Source organism: Mustela erminea, chromosome 3 (genome assembly GCF_009829155.1).
Source record: "Mustela erminea isolate mMusErm1 chromosome 3, mMusErm1.Pri, whole genome shotgun sequence".
In the NCBI taxonomy this organism is placed as follows: Eukaryota; Metazoa; Chordata; class Mammalia; order Carnivora; family Mustelidae; genus Mustela; species Mustela erminea.
The window spans coordinates 44,990,505-45,015,660 of NC_045616.1; the positions used below are offsets into that span (position 1 = coordinate 44,990,505).

The following is a 25,156-nucleotide window of genomic DNA, read 5'->3' on the forward strand; positions in this document are numbered from 1 at the left end:
ATGGTTAGGAAAGCCTTCACAGGAGAGAATGAAACTATTATTTACTGTAGTGTCATCAACAGGTAGGTGGGGACCACAGAATCTCCCATGTTCCAGAAAGGGAGACAGGTGTTTTCCATATCTGATTTCAGCTATCTTCAAGAAATCCTAGGAGGTAACCTTATTATCTGCATTTTATAAATGACAAAACTAAGGTTCAGAGAAGTTAGGTAACTTATCAAAGATTTCACAGTTAAGAAGCAGCAGGGCTTGGATTTGAGTACGGATACGACAGTGATGCCCATGAACTTTGCTATAACGAGTGGACTCCCCTTTGTCCAAAAATTAAAATATTTGGGTTTTTTTAAAAAAGAGAGAGTGAGGTGCCTGGGTGGTTCAGTGGGTTAAAGCATCTGCCTTCCGCTTAGGTCATGATCCCAGGGTCCTGGGATCGAGCCCCGCATTGGTGGGGGGGGCTTTCCCCTCTCTCTCTGCCTGCCTCTCTGCCTACTTGTGATCTCTCTCTCTGTCAAATAAATGAATAAAATCTTAAAAAAAAATTTTTTTTTAAAGAGAGAGAAAGAGGCTGACACAGGACAGTCATTCCAGGCAAGCAAAACAGCTTGAGCAAGACTCAGAGTTGGGAAGAGATACTCAGTCCTAAGTGTAGCAGAGGAAATGAAGGAAAGTAGTGCAAAAGGAGGCAGCCTGAACACCACCTGCAGGAAACAGGGGATTCCATCTCAACGTTTGCGAAATATATTAAAAGGGACACATACACTTAAGATAAAAATAGAAGTCTCAGCTCCTCTTGCTCTGGGAAGTGGAGAGCACATAAAGTTTTGGCCTCTGATGCAACATGTGGGCAAACCTCAAAATAAACATCCACACGTTGCCTGGCAACCGCAACAGCCAGGGCTCATCCCTGAGCTAAATCCATGCCAGAAATTACAGAAGTTTTGGCCACACCCTGTGAGCGTCTGAATATAAACTCTGACACTGGGCCACCCCAAGCGGCTGGAAAAAAAAATCCACAAAACGCATGAAGTTGAACTTCCGGTACAAGGCAATTTTCACTCCTTTGCACACTCCAGTTTTCCAGTGTGTTTTGTTTTGTTTTGTTTTTTGTAATGATAATTATTTTGTGAGCAAAGGAAAGGGCAAACCACAGAGCCCTGTTCAGCCATTGAAAAGTAGTAGAAAGGATTTTTTTTTCTGAAGATGTGTTCATGCTTCTAGGGATCCTGGCTGCTTTTCTTGATGCATGAAATAATTCCAACTGTGTCTGACTTTGCCCAAGATAAAGCAGAGAGGTTAGACCTGGAAAAGACAGCCCAGTTTCTTCTTCTTCTTCTTCTTTTTTTTTTTTTTTTTAAGATTTTATTTATTTATTTGACAGAGAGAGAGATCACAAGTAAGCAGAGAGGCAGGCCAGGTTGGGGAGGGGTGGGAAGTAGGCTCCCTGCTCAGCATGTGATGCTGGATCCCAGGACCCTGAGATCACGACCTGACCTTAACACTGAGCCACCCAGGCACCCCCCCATTTTCTCCTTCTTATCCCACCCTAGGAAGGTGGTCTAGGCAGGATTTTCATAAAACCGCGAGTCAAGCAATTTCAGCATAATACAAGATCCATAATAAACAATGAGGAAAACTGACTACTCCTGTCAAGCTGTGTGACCTTGAGTTTTAACCCCTGTGGAACACGGTTTCCTCATCAGTAAGCCGTCAGGCTTGAGAAATCTATACTTCAGCAACGCTGATATTCTGTGCTGTAATGACGTGAAGCTTATTAAATAATGTACCCAATGAGAGATGTTCAAATGGGAAATAGGGGCGTTTAGCCTCTGGAGTCCCACACACCTGGGGTCTAATTCCAGCTGTGTAACTTCGGCAAGCTGCTCAACTTTTCCAAACATGAGTTTTTAATTTGTTAAATGGGTATAAAAACGGTAAGGGTTAAATGAGGGTATGTTTATAATGTGCTTGGCTCCTAGCACAAGGTAAATCAATTCAAATCACTGATTTTTTAAAATTATGTTAATACCAACAGCCTCACCATGGTAGAAGCATGTTCTGTGGTGACCACTGCCTTGAGAAGTTAAGCACAAATGTTATTTACCTTTCTTAAGGAAAAAAGGGTACTATTATTTGACATTATGAAATTTTCTTTGGATTCAATCTATGTTCTAGATCTACATTCCATGCAATATGGGAACAGGAATCTTGGTAGCAGGAGCACAGATTTTTTTTACAAATCCTAAAAGATTATGTGGTCATTAATGCATATATGATTACTGATGGGGTGATTATTATATATGAAAAAATACTCTAAGCTCTGCTGAACAATTGTCTCAGAGCCTTTCAGCTTGGCTTCCATTGGGTTTTCAAGTTCATTCCTTCGCTGTAGACCTAGTGGAGAGTGAGGGGACATGAGAACTTCTGCTAAGTCCTTGTGCTATAAAACCAACTTCCAACCTCAATCTCTACAAGCATGACAGACTCTAACAGGAAACGAGAGGGAGTTTATGAAGAACCAGTCATGTGGGAACTGAGATATGGGCCTGTTATGGACCATCGAGCTTCCCACTGATGCATGTTCTTAATAAGAAGCCTTAAAAATAAGAATTGTAACAAAGTCGCCTTGTCCTAGCTGATTTTCAAATGACCAAAATGAAAATGTAACTTGACAACAAATGTCATTCCAGAAACCGTATAAGCAAAACAAATTCACAAATGTCTACAGACGGCAAGTTTAATCTTTTCCAATATTAAAGAGGTAGTTTTGTTTAGTGGTTAGGAGAATGGCTCTGTAGGCAGACTCCTGAGTTTCAATGCCAGCTCTGCTATCAGTTGTGTGAATTTGAACAAATTCCTTAACTGCTCTGCACTCAGTTGCCTTGTCTATAAAACAGGAATAATAATAACAGTGCCTTTCACTGCATTTTCTGACTCTGCCCTAGAAAAAAAATGCCATGAAATACAAGAATGGATTTTAAAGTAAGATTCTTTTGAAACTGATGTAAATTGATCATTTGAGTTGATGAACATTGCTGCTTGCCTAAGTAAAAAGTTCTGTATTTCCTACATGAGAAGGGACTTCTCAGTTATATTCTAATCTGCAATTTAAAAATTTCGTATTCAAAAATGTCTAAGTTATCCCTTCTCTGTTGCCTACTTAAACGTCTAAAGAAACCCTGTCAACAAAACTATTATTTTTTAATTCCAGTGTACAATACTCTCTTTCACACAAGCAGGAAACCTCAGCCATCAGAGAATTCCAACCGTATTAAGATATTGAGTATAACAATAGAGAACACAATATCGATTTCTAGCGCTTTTTTGAATTTAGATACACATTCATCTCTCAGTTATTTAAACTTCCCAGGTATAAACTACTGAGAGGAAGATTTTATAAGTCCAGCCTACTGAAAAGAACATTAGAATCAAATAAAACCTTGCTATCTGTGTGACCCAGGGTAAATTAATCTCTCTGAGCCTTAGTCTTCTCATTTATAAGTATGTCCACATACCCTCTTACCTAGTTGCAAAATATGCAAGCAACTCTTTAAAAAAATTTTTTTTTAAAAGATTTTATTTATTTTGACAGAGAGAGAGAGAAATCACAAGTAGGGAGAGAGGCAGGCAGAGAGAGAGAGACAGAGAGAGAGAGAGAGAGGAGGAAGCAGGCTCCCTCGGAGCAGAGGAGCCCGACATGGGGCTCGATCCCAGGATCCTGGGCTCTTGACCTGAGCTGAAGGCAGAGGCTTTAATTTAACCCACTGAGCCACCCAGGCACCCCAACTCTTTAAAAATTTTTAAAATTTATTCTTTTTAGTGATCCCTATACCCAATGTGGGGCTCAAACTCATGATCCCAAATCAAGAGTCACGTGGTCTTCCAACTGGGACAGGAGGTGCCCCACAAAATCTGTAACTCTTAAGAGGATGAAATGAAATCCTATGTAAGTTACTTAACACAGTAGTTGTTTGATAAATTAATAAATGGTTGGTTTCTTTCTGTTTATTTTTAAATATATGGATCCTCGAGATACATACATGCTACTGGACCTAAACCCTCCCCCAGATCATTCTAGAATTATTTTCAGATTATCAGCACTAGCTAGAATGTTCTTTGTTAAGCTTTTACTTATTTCCCATTGACTGTCCCTCCACTTTGAATAGCAAACAAGCCTTCAGTTTGCTCACCTACAGGAGAATATGGAGAAGTTATACATACACAGAGAAGATGTGGTTTATCACCAGTTCAATTGGAAATCAATTGGGGTATTGTACAAAGATTTTAATTGCAAATATGTACATCACTGTTCATCACATTCAATCTTTGGAAATATCTGAAGAAGTATACAAATATGACTGTCAGAAGGACAAAAGAATGAAATAATTCTTATTTGCAAGGCTAGGAATCCTATCTCACCACAAGAACATTATTTGGGAATAATTCAGTACCAATCACTGCAATAATTAAAAGATTCTTGAAGGCAACAGAAGCCTCAAACTCAATAGCCAAAAGAAGTTAACCTTCCCTTTTGGATCTCTGAATGTTCTGCAAGGGGGTACAATGTTTCTTAGTGACATAGACACTTTATGGCTAAAATCCCATACAATGATTAATTACTTGACTGACTGATGTAAAAGTCAAGTTTACAGTAAGGTATCATATGGATGATAATTGAGGGGTTTTTTGGTTTTGTTTTTTGTTTTAAAGTCTTTATGCAGACATATTATTTCATTTCTCTTCCACCTAGGAGTGGAATTATTGGATCACATGGTAAATTTACATTTATTTTTTAAAAAATTAACCTATATTATTTGTTTCAGGGTCACAGGTCTGTGATTCATCAGTCTTACACAATTCACAGCACTCGCCATAGTGATAATTTAGTCTTATAACACTGCTAGGGACAAACAATCACTAATTTGAACTGTTCAAACTTTATGCAAAATAAACAGGAACGTGCAATAATTGAAACGTTTTGTACTAAAAATGTGCATAATGTTTGCTGGCAATCAAAGTTATGTCAGACCACTGGGTAATGTAACTTGCCAAGCTTTAACACCTTAGCTCAGTGTTTCCAGGCAGTGTTGGGGTGGGGGGATGGGAGAGAGTGAACACTCAGTAGCCTGTGAAAGGGAAAGGGTGGGAGGAAGCGGGAAGAAGGCCTGTAGACTGAAAAGCTTTATGCCTCTCAGGGGATTCTGAAACTCCTTGATATTGAGAGGAGCACTGCTTTAAATAGTTTAAAACAAGATGGTCTTACAGTAGGTCAGAGAAATAACCAACTGTTTTCTACCACCTATAATCCACTGGCATTTTTCCTGGTGGCAAACTTTGTCCCTTCGTCCTTTCATTGGGTCAGAAGGAACCAAACAGACTACATAAGATACTAGGACAGATTCACAGAATTATTTTGCAAAAATACTTCCCAAGCAGTTTTTAAAAGAAGATTTTTGGTGTTGATAATGCCAGCCCAAGTTAATGAAGAGTGTAGACGTTCCGTAAAAAGACAGCCCTACAATACCTCAAGGATACCTGTCCTCTCCAATCCGTGTATTCTAAAACCCAGGGCTACTTGATCCTTGTGATTATGCCTATATCACCTTCCTCTCTAAGACCAGAGTTTACAGCAGACAACACCAATCCCAGTACTGCTATAGGCAGGTCTTCTGGACCAATAGGAAAACTCATAATACTACACACATCCAGTATGCAGCTTATAAGTAGATACACACATTTTTTTTGTACACACACACACACACACACACACACACACATACTTAAACATACATACTAAAAGAATCCAATTTTCAAATGACTAAGTGAATTTTAGAAAACAGTATTTGTCTACCTTTGTAGACTGGGGTCTAAAATTCAAACGAAAATATGTGCTAGGTGATGTCAAGGAGTCTGTCTAGTCAGTATGAAGAGAGTGTAATGGGCTTTGTGACCAAGTAGAATACACATTCCCCATCTAAATGCTTTCAAACATTTAAAATACATCGTGCATGCCTAAAAATATTAGTCCAAATTCTGATGGAAGAAGCCCGGAAGAAATACTGGATAAATTTTGACATAAAAAAATTAAAGACAGAGATAAATAAAGAGAGTGAATATAAAAGAGAAGTTAAGACTCCTGGAAGATAAAAATCGTGGCCACCAGTTTCAATTTCCTGCTGTAAACCAAGCCCTTTGATACATAAATAAATAAAATATCATGAAAAGATGCCCGTGTCAAAGCATGAAAAGTATTGTTACATATTGGTATGAGAATATTTACATTCCAGGATTCTGATGATGACTAGCTATAGGAATGGAGTTATAGCAAAATATTTTATTTGCCATGCTGGATATAAACACAATTTTCTATCTTTATGATAAGGAGGAAATATAAAAAACACGTGTAGCTGAAAAATGTACAAATAATTCTACTGCCCGCTCCTTCCTCTGGCCACCCTCTTAGTATAGGTAATAAAGAAATCCTATGCCACAGACCGAGACCCTGGTTACTCTGCAGGCAAGGGGATCTCCGACCTCTCCACTAACAGCTCTGTTCAGTCCAGCTCCCAGGGCTCCGAGGTCTGGTCTAGGTCTTCATACTTCTATCACTTGTGTGGGGGACCTCAACCCAGCACAGAATCCAGAGAGTTTACAGAATCCAAAGCTGGCCTCCATCTCCTACAGCAATTTTGAGTGAATTGGAATTGGTCTAGGCCCCTGCTTGTGAAGGTCATGAACCCACCAACAGGCAGTTCATGAGGAAACCTCAGTAAGATTCAGAAGTCTGAGCTCCCATGCACAGCTAGAATTTTTAGTAAATTCACTGAGACTGTACTGCCTTGCTAACGTCAGAGGAAGACTACCTCTAGAAAGACTCTGGAGAGACCAAACTTACTTCTTAGAAACGGTGGTTATCAGATTTTACAGGTGTACAAATTTATCTCGAGAGTTCATTAAGGAATGTATTCCTCTTTGATTCTGACTAGGTAAATCTGAGGGAGAGCCTGGGAAATTTCCATTTTTAAATAAGTATCCCAGGGGCACCTGGGTGGCTCGGTTGGTTGGACGACTGCCTTCAGCTCAGGTCATGATCCTGGAGTCCCAGGATCGAGTCCCGCATCGGGCTCCCAGCTCCATGGGGAGTCTGCTTCTCCCTCTGACCTTCTCCTCGCTCATGCTCTCTCTCACTGTCTCTCTCTCAAATAAATAAATAAAATCCTTAATAAATAAATAAATAAATAAATAAGTACCCCAGGTGAATCTGATGCACATACTCTCCAGACTACACATCATGAAAATGATCTTAGAGAATTTCAAGGGGGTGCAACACATACGTAGGGCAAGGACTGGGAGAGCCCCAGGGCTATAGATTAGCCTGGATTACATTATTGGGCCTGCATTCTCTGTCTGAAGACCAATAACCTTCCCTTTAGAGTGCTTTAACAAATCTCTTCAATTAAGGACGCTTCGTTTTGATGACAGGTTACAATCTTCATTCCTTAGATGGAACTATTTACTTTTCCCCAAATTGGTTGGTCCGGTTTAAATAAACACCCACAATCTATGTTCTCCTGTCTACATACTTCTCTTTGTAGCTTCTTTTTCATTATATCTTACAACGCTCTCATTTTGGAAAACTAAGACGAATCTGGAATGTATGTCTTAGCACCAATGTGTCTGACTTTATAACAGGAACATATTTAATTCTATAGTTTTTCTGATATACTGAATCATCTGCATATTAGGAAAGTACAATGGTTGTCACAAACAATCGCACTTCATATTTTCTATGTAAATAGCCTTTAAAATAAAAATGTTAGGGGCACCTGGGTGGCTCAGCAGGTTAAGCCTCTGCCTTCGGCCCAGGTCATAATCTCAGGGTCCTGGGATCGAGCCCTGCATTGGGCTCTCTGCTCAGCAGGAAGCCTGCTTCCCCCTCTTTCTCTGCCTGCCTCTCTGCCTACTTGTGATGTCTCTCTCTCTGTGTCAGATAATAAAAAAACTTATAAAAAATAAATAAAAATATAAAAACGTTAGGGCTGTCTATGTGGCTTTGTTGTTTGAGTAGGTTGAACATCTGTCTTTGGCTTGGTCACCACTGAGCATCTGCCCTGGGCTTTGGTCATGATTCCAGGTTCTTGGGATTGAGCTCCTTATCCCAGTGGCAGGCCACCTGCTTAGCAGAGAGCCTGCTTCTCCCTCTCATCTGCTCCCCAATAGCCCCCCAACCAAGAGCATAAATAAAATCCTTAAAAAAAAAATGTTATCTACTCAGTGTTTCTCAACAGGGTACTTCCTGGCATTTGGGCTGACAGTTTTTAAGTAAGAAGGACTGTCTCTTTCCCAGTGAATGCTAGGGCCATCACCCAAAAACACGCCCGTGTATTTTAATATACCTTTTAATAGGGTGCTACCTCCCCTGGTTAAGAACAAGTGAGCTAAACTATATTTATGGAAAGCCATAATTGCTCAAACCCATTATTTCTGATTTCTAAGGGTACTTTACAACATCTCTTAAGACATGCTAACTTCTGAACAAGACCATATACTTGGTCTATATACCACTGGAGATCTGTTAATCCTACTGTTAGCAAAGTGACGTTGTTGTCCTACTGCCCTCCTACCTACATTAGGCAGTAATAATAAATCATCAGAAAGTAACTATAATTGGTTTCAGAACAAGAAGAGATCAGCATAATCTGTAGGGTGGTCACAGTTACTGCTACATTTAGTGAAAACTACTATGTCCTAGTGGTTAGCTGAGTACTTCACATTACATGATGATAATGCAGCCATGAGGTCGAAACTCTTATTATACCCATTTTACAGATTAAGAAAGTAAGAGCCTGACCTCTTACCTACACACTGCATTGTTTCTCAGGACATATTTAACAGCTCCCTATAAAGTATTTTCCCAGGGCATGAAAGTTATCACATAGTAAAAGTCCTCATTTGGTTACATAGTCTCAATTAGCTCTGTTACTTCTGTTCTTAGATTGCCAGCTTCTTGCTATACTGTATCCCTTGAATACAGGATCCATATATTTGTTTCCCACAGCATCTACCAAGGTTATTTCCACATAGTAAGTGCTCAATAAATATTTCTTGAATTGAAAAATAAGACTGGTTTTATCAAGTGAAAAAAAGATCAAGAGGAACCCTTCTTTGATCAATTCTGAGAACAATCAAGGAACTAAATTCACCACCAGTACTATATAAACCAACCCTTCTCATGCACTAGGAATCTTTTTTAAAGGCATGTGAACTGAGGCAACAGCTAACATTTATACTGAATGGGCTGCTTCATAAACACTGGCGTGCAGTCCTGCAAAGCTCACTTTTGTATAATCGATACCAAGGGTCCTTGCTGTGCATATGTGGATTCCCACTCCACCCTGATTGCTATTGGCCACTTTCTCCATTAGTCAGCAGATGTAGCCTTTCCAGCTTCAGCATGATTTGGCTGAATGTCACTACTTTAATACTATACTGTTTTCTAGAATCCCGACATCACCTTCCCTTCCACCACATTCCCAGCAACAAATACCCTTTTAAATACTGAAAAATCAGTGTGCAAAAGCTGAATTCACTGCCCACAAAACAAAACCATCAGGAAGACACACTCGATAACTACTCACTAGAAAACAGTTTCCCCCTTTGAACAGCGGGTGCCACTCCTTACTGACCTCTGCAATGCAGAGGTTTTCACTCAACAACACACCTCATACAGCAGAAACTTTCCTGAGTAGCTGACTGAGCATTCTGGTTCCTCCGATGTATAGGTGGATTACTAGAAGACTAGTCAGAGAACTGAAGGTCTTGCCCCTTAAGGAAGTTTCTCCTAAACTCTGCCTGGTTTTCTCAAGCTGTAAAATAGGAATAAAGAATTGGCCTCTTGCCTGTTCCTGAGGAACACTGGGACCCTAACAGTGCAGCGGAGATTGTTAAAATCTCTGTGAAAACACCTTGCATTCTTGAAAGACAAAGTACCTCTCAGGGATGTTATCTGACCACAGTCTCGGGTTGTGTTCAAGGAAATAGAACCAAAACATGTTACAACATATACCACACCACACCCAGTATGTATCAGGTACGTGGAAAGGTTATACAGAGTGAGCTCACTCTCTAAAACGGAGGTCAGCACAGTAGTGAGGGCAGGGCTGGGGGGCGGGGGTGGGGGGGAGCTCGGTAGGTCCTAACCTTAAAAATGCCAAACCAAACAGAGCTGCTGCTTTTCTTCTTTACTATTTTTTCCAGGTCACACAAATCCCTGGTTTTGTAACCCAACCGCGCGCGTCCGGTCACCAGATACATTACAGCTGAAAAGCCAGCACAGTGTTACCGTCCGGGAGGAAGGCGGGGGGGGAGGGAGCGGTTTACAAGTAACACAATGTAACTTAGAGCCCATTTGGAAAGAAATGCATCTTCGGGGTCAAGAGACTAACTAGTAAGAACGCAGGTCCAAGCCGGGAAGCCAGACGCAGGGTGCGAATGTGCGCCGCGCAGAGCCGGGCGCGAAGGGGGCGGCTCAGACGGCTCGCCTGGGAAGGGAGGCCAGCGGCCGAAATCAGTACTCACTCTGCGTCCCACTCCCCGGGCCCAGAGACTTCCGCTGGGTTTTCAGGCGGTTTGCATTCCTGGCTGGGCTCAGCCCCCGCGGTTTCTGCTTAGAGCCTCAGCCCGCAGAGAGCACGGGGCGGGGCGGTCCCGGGACGCGACGCACGCCGCTCCCCGCCCTCCTCCCACCGCGGCGCCGCCCCGGAGCTCCGCGCGGGTCTGCGGAGGGAGGCGTCCGCTCTGCCCACTCGTCTCGGGCAGGCCTCCCGGAAGCCGGCTCACTTATTAATAAGGCCGCCTGGAATACGGGCGGCGCGCAGGGCGCACGGCCCCTGCTGATGACACTCCGCGCCCGGGCTGTCACCCGGTGACTCCACCAGAATTAAGGGAGGCAAGAGGGGCACTCTTACAAATATATGGCTCCAAATATCTCTTTTTTTAAAACTATAAAACAAATTAAGAATGACCATCAGCAGGGATTCATCCTGCTGATCATCTCAAATAGTATAATGCACCTCAAATAGTATAATGGATCTTTTAAAGAGCAGTTTAACGGAGTCAAACTCCTACTAAATTATAGCACATAATATATTATTGTGATTAAAACGATCAAAAAAAAATCAGAAAAATGGATTTTAAACCAAGGAATAAAATAAGGATTCATAGGTCCGTACTACTATATAAATTCATGAATGAATGAATGAATGAATGAATGAATGTAAAGGTTCTAGAAGAATGCCAATTAATTAAATACAGAATGATCGTGTTCATAGAAAAGAGTTATGAAATTTTAAAAGAAATATGGAAAGCCAACTCTTCCCAAAGCTGCAAACTAGTCACAATAAAAACTCTGGACACTGTGCCCAGGGTGTGTCTGGAGGAGGTGGTGGTCAGTGACTGGGGAGCAGAGACCTCAGGCCTAGCTAGTGACAGCTGAGCAATGACTCAGTGCTGCAGCCAGCCAAGGCTGAGGTGACACCAGCTGGCATGAAAAAGGCAGAGAGCTCCTCTGCACAGCTTTGTACCCACAGCAAACAGTCAGAGCAGGTGGGGTCCCTCCACTTCTTCTGCAAGGTGTTCCTCACAGTTTCCTCATTAGTTTTCATTTTTTTGTTTTCTGTTAAGTAAAGCTATTGAAGTAAGACCCTTTCTAATATTTTATAATTCCTTGAACAGAAGACCTTGTCCTTAAAATTATTCTCCCATGAAAATACAGCTTAAAAATTCCCCTTTTTAGGGGCGCCTGGGTGGCTCTGTTATTAAGCCTCTGCCTTCAGCTCAGGTCATGATCCCAGGGTCTGGAACTGAGCCCCATATTGGGCTCCCTGCTCAGTGGGGACCTGCTTCTCCCTCTGCCTCTGTCCCCCTCCCCTCCGGGGCTTGTGCTCTTTCATTCCACGAGCTCGCTCTCTCTCTCTCTCTCTCTCTCTAAAATATATAAAGCTTTTTAAAAATTTTCTTTTATATCGTTAGTATTTTCTTTCCTTTTTTTTTTTTTTAAACGAAACTTCAGCTTGCTTGGGTTTCACTGACATTCACTTCCTCCTATGACAGACGGCACATCATGCCTTATTTGAGCCACACCCCAATGGGATAAGTCCCAGGTACCACAGCCCCTAGCGTTAGGTAGCACATCTCCCTCAGTAAAGGTGAGTGATCCTGTGCTCCTGAAGAGTACAGATGAGTAATTACATGTTACGAAATAAAATTTTCAATCTCATCCTGCGGTTCATGTAGAAAAAGGCACCTTTTCTTACACAGGAAGAGGAACTTTATTACTTCTTGATGTACTTTGGCTGCCCCAGTCCTAGAGGTTCATCCTTTCTTCCAGTTGGTCCTCAGGTCATCTGTATCTGAAACACCTAGGGGTAGGTATATAAAGTCCTGGGCCTTACCCTACTCTCTTGAATCAGCATTCTTGGCTTGGAACCTGAGAATCTGTATTCAAACCAGTTTCTCTAATCACCGTTGAGGTAATCTAAAGGACAGGTGGTCTAAATGACCCACCATCAAGAACAGTTCAGCATCCTTGCCACTCAACCTGTGCTTGCCAGGCCAGCAGGATCAGCCGCAACGAGGAGCTCGTTAGAAAAGCAGAGTCAAAAAAAGAAAAGAAAAGAAAAGCAGAATCGCAGGGGCACCTGGGTGGCTCAGTGGGTTAGAGCCTCTGCCTTTGGCTCAGGTCACGATCCCAGAGTCCTGGGATCGGGCCTCGCATCGGGCTATCCGCTCTGCAGGGAGCCTGCTTCCTCCTCTCTCTCTGCCTGCCTCTCTGCCTTCTTGTGATCTCTGTCTGTCAAATACATAAATAAAAATCTTAAAAAAAAAAAAAAAAGCAGAATCCCAGTCTCACTGCAGGCTTCTTGAATCAGAATCCTCATTTTAATAAAACCTCACTGAGTCAATGGAATATTAAAATATGAGACGTACTGCTCTGAATCTTGTTTTCCAAACATTGGTTACTTGTGCATTGCCTGTCATATTTGTAATAGGCTATAAATGTATTACATTTACTTAATATTTTAAAGATTTATTTATTTATTTATTTGACGGACAGAGGTTACAAGTAGGTGGAGAGGCAAGCAGAGAGAGAGAGAGAGAGGAGGAAGCAGGCTCCCTGCCAAGCAGAGAGCCCAATGTGGGGCTTGATTCCAGGACTCTGGGATCATGACCTGAGCCGAAGGCAGACGCTTTAACCCACTGAGCCACCCAGGTACCCCTACTTAATATTTTAAAAAATAGATTTACTTTTTAACTTTTTAACTTAATTTACTTTTTACTTTTTAAACTTTTTAACTTAAGCAAAGCTATCCTTGGGATCATGAGTCTGAAGTGTTATTTTATTTTTCAGCACATTAAAATATATATGCAATTATTAAAATAAAAATGCTTGCCTACTTAACACAGAGTCATCCCCCAAACCACACGTGGTACTGGGGGTGAGGCTGACATTGACCGCGGGAACACACACAGTTTACCCTGCCTCTCACTCATCTTATGGATGAGAATATTGGCACCTGAGAGCAGAGCTATTTATGCCAACACAGCTATTTATGGCAAAACCAGGAGCAAAATTCACGAAAGAATTTTCTGATGGGTGCTTATTCCTTTGCAAATCTTTTCCCCTGTAGCTGAGAGAAAAGAAAATGTCGGTATCCCCTTCCATTCTAAAGGCCTAATATTGCTAAACAACACATCATGATTCATTTAACTTCCTGTGCAGTGAGGCAGTTCTCCTGTTTTCCTTTCTGTAGAAGATATATGTCAGTTTGCAGCTGGCCACACACCTGAATACTCTCACTTCATACTGATAAGTTTCCCACCTAATCAACATGCACTTTCCCAAAGCAGAATCCAGAGTGCTCACAATCCCAGATTCCCTCATAACAGGGTGGAGGCCAGTGACTCACACTGGTCAATCAGATGTGGCATAAAGAATGACACTGGGAACAAGCAACGAGCAATGGGAAGAGACCACTGCCCACCAAGAAATCTATGTCTGACAAGGCATATGTGTCATCATGATTAGCAGGGGCAGAGTTTCTGGTATCCGGTCCTAAATGTGTCCTAGCTCCTCAAGCTGTAGTGGCAGCAGAAGCAGCTCCCGTGGTATGTCAGGGCATTGTTCTTAGCTGTGAAACTTTACATTCCTGCTGCTGGAGCCTTCTGGATCTTTCCATGAGCTACCCCTGCTATCCTTAAGAAATTTTTTTTGGGTTTGAAACACTGGATTCCAATAGGAAGTAATAGTCTTAATAGTTTTTTAATAGTTTTAGTAGTTTTAATAGTCTTTTTTGGTTTTTTTTTGGGGGGGCGCCTGGGTGGCTCAGTGGGTTAAGCCTCTGCCTTTGGCTCAGGTCATGATCCTGGGATCCTTGGATCAAGCCCCCCATCGGGCTCTCTGCTCAGCGGCGAGCCTGCTTCCCCCCTCTCACTCTGCCTGCCTCTCTGCCTACTTGTGATCTCTGTCTGTCAAATAAATAAATAAATATATATATATATATATATAAACATATTTTATATTTATATATAATATAATTATATTATAAATAATATAATAATAAATAAATATAAATTTATTTATTTATTTGAGAGAGAGCGAGAGAGAGAGCATGCTCGGAGAGGAGAGGGAGGAGCAGCCCTTCCCCTGGCCAAGCAGGGAGCCTGCCATGGGACTCTACCCCAGGATCCCAGGATCATGAGCTGAGCCCAAAGCAGATGCTTAACTGACTGAGCCACCCAGGCACCCCAACAGACATATTGTTAATAGTTTCTGCAGCCACATTCCTAACAGAAGTTCAACCTCGATTTCCCTGCCTGAATAGGAAGTGGTCACAACACATAGGCCTCAGAACTCTGCCCACAACACAATCTCATGACTGCGTGTGGATCACAACTCTTTCCATGCTGGCATTAATAAAAACATGAATCATTTCTGCAGCCTCATTAGTCCTCATTATTAATTCATCAAAAATCAAATATTAAGCCCTCAACATCTTACAATAATTATTTTGACTTAGAAAGACCTATATGCCACTGAGGCACTTTGGGTCTTCCAAGCCCAGAAGTGCACGGCAGAAGTGGTCTTACTTGCGCACAAAATTACTCATTTTGTGAGAATGTTCATGAAACCGTTCTGCAATACACGGTAGCCATTCTATATCACACAGCTTATGTGTAGCTTCAAATGAGATGTTTAACTTTTCAGACAGATTGTGAAATTTTCTTTAGAATGGTAAAATTATCATTTATTTTACCCTTTAAGTTCACTGTGTCAAGAGTCAAGAAAACCAAGACTAATTCTCACAGCCAATTATATCTACTATTTTGTCGCATCATGTGTCAGGGTAATATGATGTTGCCTGTGTGTGTTATAAGAATTAATTGTATAATAAAAGGCTTCAAGTGATCACAAATGCTATTACCTGCAGCTTTTCTCAATGATGCATGGGAATGACTTTTTCTTTAAATTGATGATCATGCTGGAGCACCTGTGATGGCTCAGTTGGTTAAGTGTCCAACTCTTGACTTAGGCTCAGGTTATGATTTCAGTGTCCTGAGATCGAGCCTCAAGTCAGGTCATACTCAGTGGGGAGTCTGCTTGAGATTGCCTCTCTCTCTCTCTCTCTCTCCCTCTGCTCCTCCTCCCTGTCATTCTCTCCCACTCTCTCTCTCTCTCAAATATATAAATAAAATCTTCATAGTGATCAGGATGCTTAGTCGAAGCCCTTTCAATCAGGCATCAAAAGAAGAAATAAGCCATTATAATATGTCCATATATACATATATATATTCTTCCAATATTCTATAAATGTTAAAATAACAAGATAGAAAGGAGTGAAGAATCAATCCCCAGGGAAACCAATATTCAAAAAACTGGTGAAGCAAAGCAAATCAGGAATCTATATTGAGAAATTGTAACAAGAGAGAGAATAATGTAGGTAGGGAGATGACAATGTTTTAGAACTTAAAGAAGGAATGACAAGCTTGACATTAAACAAACACTAAATATGTGGCTAAAATGTCTCCACCTCCCAGCTATGCCCCCCTCCCTCAGTTTCCTGAGGCAGAGCAGGATTTGGGGGAGATGTCAAAATTCTTTATAACTGAAGAATGATTGGATAATAACTTTGTGTGTTTAAAAAAAAAAGAAAGAAAGAAAGAAAAGGGACTGACTGCTTCTTATGGCTAACTTCCAAGAGAAAACCGGGTGTGATTTTCTATAATGTATTAACCACCACCCTGCACAAGAGTTTAGATGATTCCAAAATTTGGAAATCACCTGCAGATGATCCACTAAATCTCACAGGGCTGAGGTTTCCTAATGAGGCTTCTTATTTTTAGAAGCAAAATTTAAGCATGAGTTAAATAAAAGTACTTTAAGACAGGACATAGTTGGAAAATCTTTGTTAGTTCCAGACATCAAAACAACAGAGTATGAGGCTAACAAGAGTAGTCACAGCAGAGATACATTTTCCCAACATCTACTAAATGCCAGGTTCAGGGCTAAGAGTTTTATATATATTTTATCTTTATTTTATTTCAGTCTCTCAGCAGATATGTCAAGAAAAGTCTAATCCCTGTTTTACAAACAAGGAAACTCAGGCTCAGTGGGGCTAGGTCAACTTGCTAATAATAAGAGGCAAAGAGGCAGGTCAAGTTTGTTTGGCTATGAAGAAGACTTCCGACCCATACTGAGAACTTATGCTGTAGTGCCCCCAAGTCTGTTCAACTCTGGCCATCTTCTTCTCATTTCTCAGCTGCACTTTGGTTTGGGCACCTTTAGGGGCTCCAAGAAGCACTAAAATATAAACTCTTAACCAAGCAAGCAACCTATATGAGAAAGTCTGCAGACCTCCATAGGAAAGCCACCAGTTTTAAAGGAAAAATGCTTATTTAAAATAGTTCTATAGACAGTCCTGAAGTTAAGGTTTTTGATCATCTCAGACATACTGGAAGACCACAAGTTGAAATGGGCCACACATAACTATTTTTAAAGACTAAAAACTACTAGCTAAAATTATAAATTTTTTTTAACTTTGAAATATGTTGTTTCAGTGATTTTTAAAAGTTTCAAAGCTCCCAAGTGCTGTATTACACTAACAGATGCTCGGTTAGGGCATCTCAAGTCCAGCAGTGTCGAGGACCCTGTATGAACAGGAAACCTGGGTTGGAACCCTACCTCCAGTTTTGCAATCTTGTCAAGGATGCTTAACCTCCCAGAGCCCTGGTTTCCTCAGGTATAAAGGAATAACAACTACAACGCTGTGAGGAGATTAGATAAGATAATTATACAGAGCATTTAGCAGAGATCCTGGTGTGGCTAATGTGCACAAAGAGAATCTGAATTATTTTCTGAAGAGGTGAAAGCACTATATTTCTACTCCCAGTATATGCCAAAGTCCAATATTATTTATAGGTATTATGATAATAATACTGATTGGACACTTACAGTATAACAAGATTTAAAACAAGGTTTTAAGTCACTCAAATCATTATTAAGAAATTACATTCCTCCCCTCTCCCCCAGCATAGAAATGATATTTTGTTCACAACTTATTGACCTGAGGACTAGGAGTATTTTCACCTTCAAGAAATGACTGATGTTGGGCACCTGGGTGGCTCAGTTGGTTAGGCTCCTGCTTTTGGCTCAGGTTATGATCCTGGAGTTCTGCGATCGAGTCCCATATCGGGCTTACCCTGCTCTGCAGGGAAGCCGGTTTCTCCCTCTCCCTCTACCTCTCCCCCTACTTGTGCTCTCTCTCTCTCTCTCTCAAATAAATAAATAAAATCTTAAAAAAAAAAAAGGAAATGACTGACCTTGGTGGCCGGGGCTGTTCCGCCAGCATGGGTTCTGGAAGGCTGACTGCTGTCAAGGCTTGTTGTTTTTTTCTTAAAAATAAAAAAGTATTAGTTTCAATGGGAGAACTGTCCTACCAATGTAGACAAGGCAAATTTTCATATCAATACAAATATCTTCTCAAGTAACCTTCAGACTAATATACCAATAAGCACACACAAAAATAAATATGTTTTAAGATTTTTTCATATCTTTGCCTGAAGGCCATATAAGCATTGAAAAGGAAGAGGAAGTTGACCAAATCCCAATTGCTCAATAATCAGTGCTTCTGGAGAACTGCAAAACTCCTCACATGGGCAGTTGCCATTTCCTCCATGGAGCACGTCTGGAAACAACATTCCTCTTACAGTGCTGGAGATAGCTGCGTTTAGTACAATCTCCAGGTGGGTGATTTAGCAGTAAGCATCAAAGATGTAATTCTATTTCTAAAAATTGATCTCAAGGAAATAAGAAGAGAGAGAGCAAAAGCCTTTTTTCTTCAAAGATATTCATCACAGTATGATCATGTCCAAAAAACAGAACACAATATAGGTAATAATAATGGATGTTTACGGACCGTTTACCATGTGCCAGACAATGATTCTATCAGAATAATATGATGCTACAATATAATAACAGTAACAATGCTTTAGTAAGAGTATCTATTTAGAGCATTAATGTAAGCACTCTAAGTGTTTTAAGTACGATGTGTACCATGTGTCATAACTTAATCATTACAGGAATCGATACATTGCTGGTACTATTGTTATCCTCATTTTACGGGTGAAGAGACTGAGGAATGGGATGAGTACATAATGCGGCCATTGCCACATCTGATATAAAAAAAGAAAATAGTATGTCTGCTTCAGACCCTATTCTCTTCCCTGTCTGGACTGCCTCCCATGATAGTGGGTTGTGTTACGGACATCTACGGGATGAAGTACCATGCGGTCACTAAAAATCATGCTTAGAAGAACATTTCATTAAATGAAAACATATTATGCATATTTTACATAAAGAAAAATCAGCTTATAAAATAGTATGGACAGTATGATCACTGAAGTTCAATGGTGCAGCGATTTTAATAAAAATATTCTTCTTGGGGTGCCTGGGTGGCTCAGTGGTTAAGTTCTGCCTTCAGTCCAGGTCATTATCCCAGGGTCCTGGGATCGAGCCCCACATTGGGCTCCCTGCTCAGCAAGGTGTCTGCTTCTCCCTCTCCCACTTCCCATGCTTGTGTTCCCTCTCTCACTGTGTCTCTCTCTGTCAAATGAATAAATAAAATCTTAAAAAAATAAAAATAAAAAAAAATCCTTCTTTGTGCTTTTTTGCATTTTCTTATATAAGTATACTGTTTCAACTGATAAAAAAATAATAAATGGAGGGCAGAGAAAAGGAAAGGTAAAATACAATGTTTCTTTCTCAACAAGGCCTATCTCTTCCACGAAGATTTGTACTTCAGAGAGGCAAGCTTACAAACTAGAAAGTTTTATAATGCCAAGTGGCGAGATTATGCTCCAAAAGCTAAAATGTGTGTAAGATGTACTATAGGCACTAAATATAGGAGGGACAGTACTGCTGTTACATAGATATTAAAATGTTGTCTGTCAGGGCACCTGGTGGCTCAGTGGGTTAAGCCTCTGCCTTCTGCTCAGGTCATGAACCCGGGGTCCTGGAATCAAGCCCCGAGTCGGTCTCTCTGCTCAGCAGGGAGCCTGCTTCTCCCTCTCTCTCTCTGCCAGCCTCTCTGCCTACTTGTGATCTCTGTCTGTCAAATAAATAAGTAAAAAATCTTAAAAAAAAAAAAGTTGTCTGTCACTACAGTACTGTGTTTTTTTAAAAATATATAATTGAGAGCAATCTGGCTTAATTCTTTTACATTTAGCAAGATTTGTATTTTTTTGAAAATTCCCTCCATGGAATCTTGGGCTGAAGCCTTCTTTTCCTTCAGGTTAAATATTGCCTCAGGAAGCAGGAAAGTCAAAACTTAGCTTGCTGTCCTCCGAGTTTCAGCCTTCTATATCCATGGCTGACCTCGCCCAGAGCACTTCCGGAAGGTCACTGTAGTGACAGGAGGGACACATGCTCATGAACTGGGTATCCCAAGAGGCCTCACCGGCATCTGCAGGAGTCCCAGGCTCCCAGGCATGGCTTGCTGACTAAAGTCTTTCCCAAACATACATGCAGCGCCCTTGGCCAAGGGAAGAAAAAGTCTTGGATAAACGGGATAGAAATAAAAGAGGCTGTGAAAAAGCTAGAATCGCGACTGTGGTACGGGAGTTGGTAAAAGGAGGGGATGGCCTAAACCGAATCCAAATCACGAGTCTCTTTTCAAAATATAAAGTATACGAACAAATAGCTTCTGACGGCCATAGCGTATGCATGGATTTGGTGTAAGGGGGTGGACCTAAGAAATAAAGACAAGAATACCGCAGTGGGGGTCATTGATTTCAACCTCACTGTGCACTTCACAAAAACAAGATGATTTCCGAGAGTGATGCGTGCTGTCAAGGCAATGAAACAGGGTCATGGAACAGAGAGTGGCGGGCGGAGGCTAGCTCCAGAGGGGGTACACAAAGAAACGCCATTTGATGGAGACCCGCCCGACTACACATAACCGGATCGTGAAACTATGGGACGGAGGAGGGGAGGCATTCTAGATGGACAGACTCACATGCACAAAGGCCCTAAGGAAAACAGAAAAAAGGTTAGTGCAGGTGAAGCAGGGTGGGTCTGGGCATGTATGATAAGAGATGAAACAAGATGCTGGGTGAAGATATTTAAGCTAAAGGAATGCAAGGTTAGGAAGGCCCTAGAGCCGGGTATGTTTGAGATTATCGGTTTCCTCTAGATTGAGCTTGCTTCCTGATCTTCTCTGGGGACCATCTAGCCCTCATGAGTCCTCCCTGATCTCCAGCTGAAAATTCTCAAAGTCCGCTGGCTTCATGTCACCTTGTGTTAGTCATGCAGGCATCTTTTTTACCCTCATGCCCCCAGCCCCTTACCATCAGCCGTGGCCCCTGGAAATCCTCCTACTCTGGCCTGGGCACCAGTCCTAACTGGTTAGGTCTGCATATCCACTAATAGTGATAAGACTGGATCCACCCTCAGAAAGAAGAGAATTCACCCACTCACAGTAAGAAACTCTCACCACGGGGTGCCTGGGTGGCACAATGGGTTAAAGCCTCTGCCTTCGGCTCAGGTCATGATCTCAGGGTCCTGGGATGGAGCCCTGCATGGGGTTCTCTGCTCAGTGGGGAGCCTGCTTCCTCCTCTCTCTCTGCCTGCCTGCCTACTTGTGATCTCTGTCTGCCAAATAAATAAATAAAATCTTAAGAAAAAAAGAAAAAGAAAAAGAAAAAGAAACTCTCACCACAAGCTCATCTGGCTATGACTCTGCATTTCCCAACACACAGAATTACTCCAGTCTCTGAAAGATTAAGACATTAAATGAGGATGCCAAGACTATAATGACCCAAATTTTGAGTCACATTATCTTTTTTCATGTCCATAAATCGATAGACTAAAGGGCCATCAGGAAGATTTTCTCCTTGCCAACCAACCCCAGCCCTTGTGATGTTTACGAGCACTTCTTCGTTTAACTGAAGTTTTATAGAAATGAAGTGATCAGGAAGTGACTGCCCCTTATCCCTACCATCAGGTCACAGGCCTGGCTGAGTCATTCCCTCCTTGTAGTTGACGGAGCCGGCTGCAGGCCTCAGTTGTAATGACTGACAGAGCGTGTGTGATCTCCTGGGCAATGGTGAGTGTCCCTAGGCCATTTCCATGGACTAGGAATCCACATGTCCTTTAAGCAGCCTCTCCTACCTCTGAAAGTGGTTCAGAATCTGTCAGTCAAGAGACCCGCCAAAGAGGCATGCCATGCTTGAGTTCAGTGAATACACAGATTAGATCACTTCTAACTGCAGGGGTAGAAAGGTATGAAAAGGATGAATTATATACTGTTTTTCTATGTCTGCCATAGTTCATGATATAGATTTTTTATTAAATGAGTCAGAACTCAAGTCTCAAAAACTGTTTCCAAAGCATTCACAATGTTCCAAGAGCCAGGCAAAGAGCGGCTGTGTCACCATCTCCCAGAATCTCAAGAAAGGCCCCGAGGGAAGCCTCATGTTGTCCTGAGACTTAATGACCACAAAGAAAGGTGTCAGCTTCCCTAGAGTAAAGGCTCTATCTTTTGATTTGCATGACCAGAATCCTGGCTCCACCAAATGCCCACTGAGACCATGGGCCTGTGTAGGCACATTTCTTTCTTTCTTTCTTTCTTTTTATTAACATATAATGTATTATTAGCCCCAGGGGTACAGGTCTGTGAATCGCCAGGTTTACACACTTCACAGCACTCACCATAGTGTATGCACATTTGTAAGCACTATTTTTCTCATCTGAAAAAAGAAATAACTGTACCCACACCTAAGACAGAAGACTGTGAGGATCAAAGGAGATGAGGAACGGCCCACAGGTTGCAAATCCCTGCACTAGAGAGACCCCAAATTCTTGATCAAGTAGGAATGGAAGAGGCTGGTCTCTCCAACAGGAATCCCAATAGGCCTAATTTTTGTTTGTTTGTTTGTTTTAAAGACATCTATTTATTTATTTGACAGAGAGAGAGAAAGAGAGAGCGCGCACAAGTAGGTAGAGAGGCAGGGAGAGAGACAGGAGGAAGCAGAGCAGAGCAGAGAGCCCTATGCAGGGCTTGATCCCAGGACCCTGAGACCATGACAGAGGCTTTAACCCACTGAGCCACCCAGGTGCCTCCCAATAGACCTAGTTTTACCTCATGAGAAATCTTAGTGCCTGCTGAGAATTTTCCATGAGCTTTTAATTATATAATCAGGAAAAAAAAATATTTTCTTTCGTTAGAAAAAGGTAGTTTTTTTCTTAGCACTGGCCACGATTCTAATAATGGACACCAGTGAGTTATTTGAGAACAGTTTGATCCTCTTGAAGTTCGCTTTCAAGTGTTGTTAGTTTGCACGAAAGCAGCCTTCAAAATAGGACTAGTTTTTCTTTTTTCAATACAGAAATGATACCTCCTTCTGAGTACCCTACCCAGTGACACTGACTGGGGGGAACATGTCATACTCCTAGGCCTGTGTGTGCTCTGGGGATTACATGAAGATATAAATGTGAGGCACAAAGCCCACAGCCAGACGTAGCATGATTACTCACTAAATGCCGGCTAAAGGGGGGCCCCAGGGGCTACTTACAGGATGAATGCTGGAAACCCTCTCTCTTGAGTGAGGCCTGCTAGAGTCCCAGCAACAAGTGCTGTGGGCCTGGCATCAGACACCAAAGATGACAGCTGCTGGCATTGTCACACAGGTCCCGTGTGTGTGTATGTGTGTAGGGGGAGTGATGCAAGGTCAAAAAATTGGCAAGAACAGACATGACCTCAGTGTTTCCTGAGAGCTGCAAGGACCCTTTTGAGGCACCCGAAGGTGTCAGACGTCAAGATACTGCAGAGATGATTTCAATAGTTTTGTTGCACATTGAAATAGTGGCAGACTACCTGGAAAGCAGTACAACTCATTAGTACCTCAACAAATGAGTAAGTCAGTGACCAGGCTTAAGAATGAGAAATACCTAACCGCCCACCTTCAAAACTGTGCTCAAACACCTTCAGAGTAAAGGAAGGAACTTAAGTTTGTAAGCTGGGCCACATGCTCCTTTCAAGTCCAAGTCATACTTATGAAGTCTGTACATAAGGAAATGGGGACTTAAAAATATAAGGAAATCCAGATCCCAAAAGGAGGATCCTTTTTTGTTCCTACCCTGAACAACTAAAGAACTCCCAGAGAATAATACGAAACAGTGGTTTCAGACCTGGGACACCAGGCAGCACTGGATGTTCCCTGACCAGGAAACGAGTGAAGGCAACCCGAGGACGGCCCCAGCTTCCTGCCTGGAGGAGTTTCCAGGCTGCCTGAACATGGAAAACATGGAACGTGGAGGAGGAACCCAGGAAGATGCCATCGATCTCTGTGGGTTGAGGAGGTAGAGCCTGTAGTTCCAAAGACCAAGGGAGCTTATGGGGTTCACAAAAAAAGCACCAGAAAGAAGAGAGCAGCAAGAGAGAGCCGCAGGGGTCTGCATGTGTGTGTCTGGGAAGGAACCCCAAGCCTGGGTCAAGAACACCAGAAGGAGCAGAGGTATAACCTAGAGACCAGGAAAAGAGTGTGTTTGCAGCAGTCAGAATCATCAGTAGAGTCCGCAGAAGGACAAGTTAGTCCTGCTCTAAAGGCCGCTTGGGTCCAGCCACACAAAGCTTAAAAGCAAACCTCAAAGGATTCAACTATTTCCAGGTAACTTAACTGTGTCCCAGAACATAACTCAAGCAAACTTAAGGCAACAGGGCAACTAACAAGCATCAACAAGATGAAATTCACATCTGTCTGACCTCTAATAAAAAATTATAAGGCATGCATAGAAGCAGAAACATACAACTTTATTTTTCATAGGTAGGAAAATATAATGTTCAAAAAAGCATAGTATCTTGATTGCAGTGCTGGCTACACAAATCCATACATGTAACAAAATGGCACAGAACTTACATACATATGTTGTTTCAGTGTCAGCTTCCTAGTTTTGACAAGGTACTATGATTACATAACATGTAACCAATGGGAAAACTATATGAAGGGTCCAGGCGAACCTTTCCATAACTATCTTTGCAACTTCCTGGGAATTTAATTATTTCAAGATTGGAAGTTTTTTCAAAAGTAAGTTAAGGAGAGGGGCGCCTGGGTGGCTCAGTGGGTTGAGCCGCTGCCTTCGGCTCAGGTCATGATCTCAGGGTCTTGGGATCGAGTCCCGCATCGGGCTCTCTGCTCGGCGGGGAGCCTGCTTCCTCCTCTCTCTCTCTGCCTGCCTCTCTGCCTACTGTGATCTCTCTATGTCAAATAAATAAATAAAATCTTTAAAAAAAAAAAAAAAGTAAGTTAAGGAGAGACATAAAAGATATTTTCTTAAAAACCACTCAAATCAAACTTGTAAAGATTAAAAAAAATGCAATATCTGAGATGAAAAATACACTAGGATGAAGAACTGATGAACTATTGCAAAAGAAAAGGTTAGAGAATGTCGATGCACAGCAACTGAAACTACCCAAAATGCAACAGCAAGTAAAGACCAGGGGATAGGGAACAGAGGGTCAGTGAGCTGTGGGACAACTTGAAGCAGCTAATATTGGTATAACTGCAGCCTCCAAAGACCAGGAAAGGCACAGAGACAACCCAAAAT

General features: G+C 41.8%; 1 protein-coding gene across 15 annotated transcripts in view; it reads right to left on the reverse strand.

The window, feature by feature from the left end:
* CAST (calpastatin) overlaps window positions 1-25,156 on the reverse strand; it is a 113,101-nt gene that overhangs the window by 59,872 nt on the left and 28,073 nt on the right. For 11 of the 15 annotated variants that reach the window (XM_032335695.1, XM_032335694.1, XM_032335693.1 and 8 more), the window contains exon 3: window positions 17,875-17,946. The exons of 2 other annotated variants lie outside the window; for them this stretch is intronic. In XM_032335695.1, the coding sequence (XP_032191586.1) occupies window positions 17,875-17,946 (72 nt within the window). Of the gene's footprint in view, window positions 1-10,575; window positions 10,764-17,874; window positions 17,947-25,156 lie in introns of those variants that run through there. 2 more of the 15 variants (XM_032335700.1, XM_032335701.1) reach the window with 2 other exon arrangements.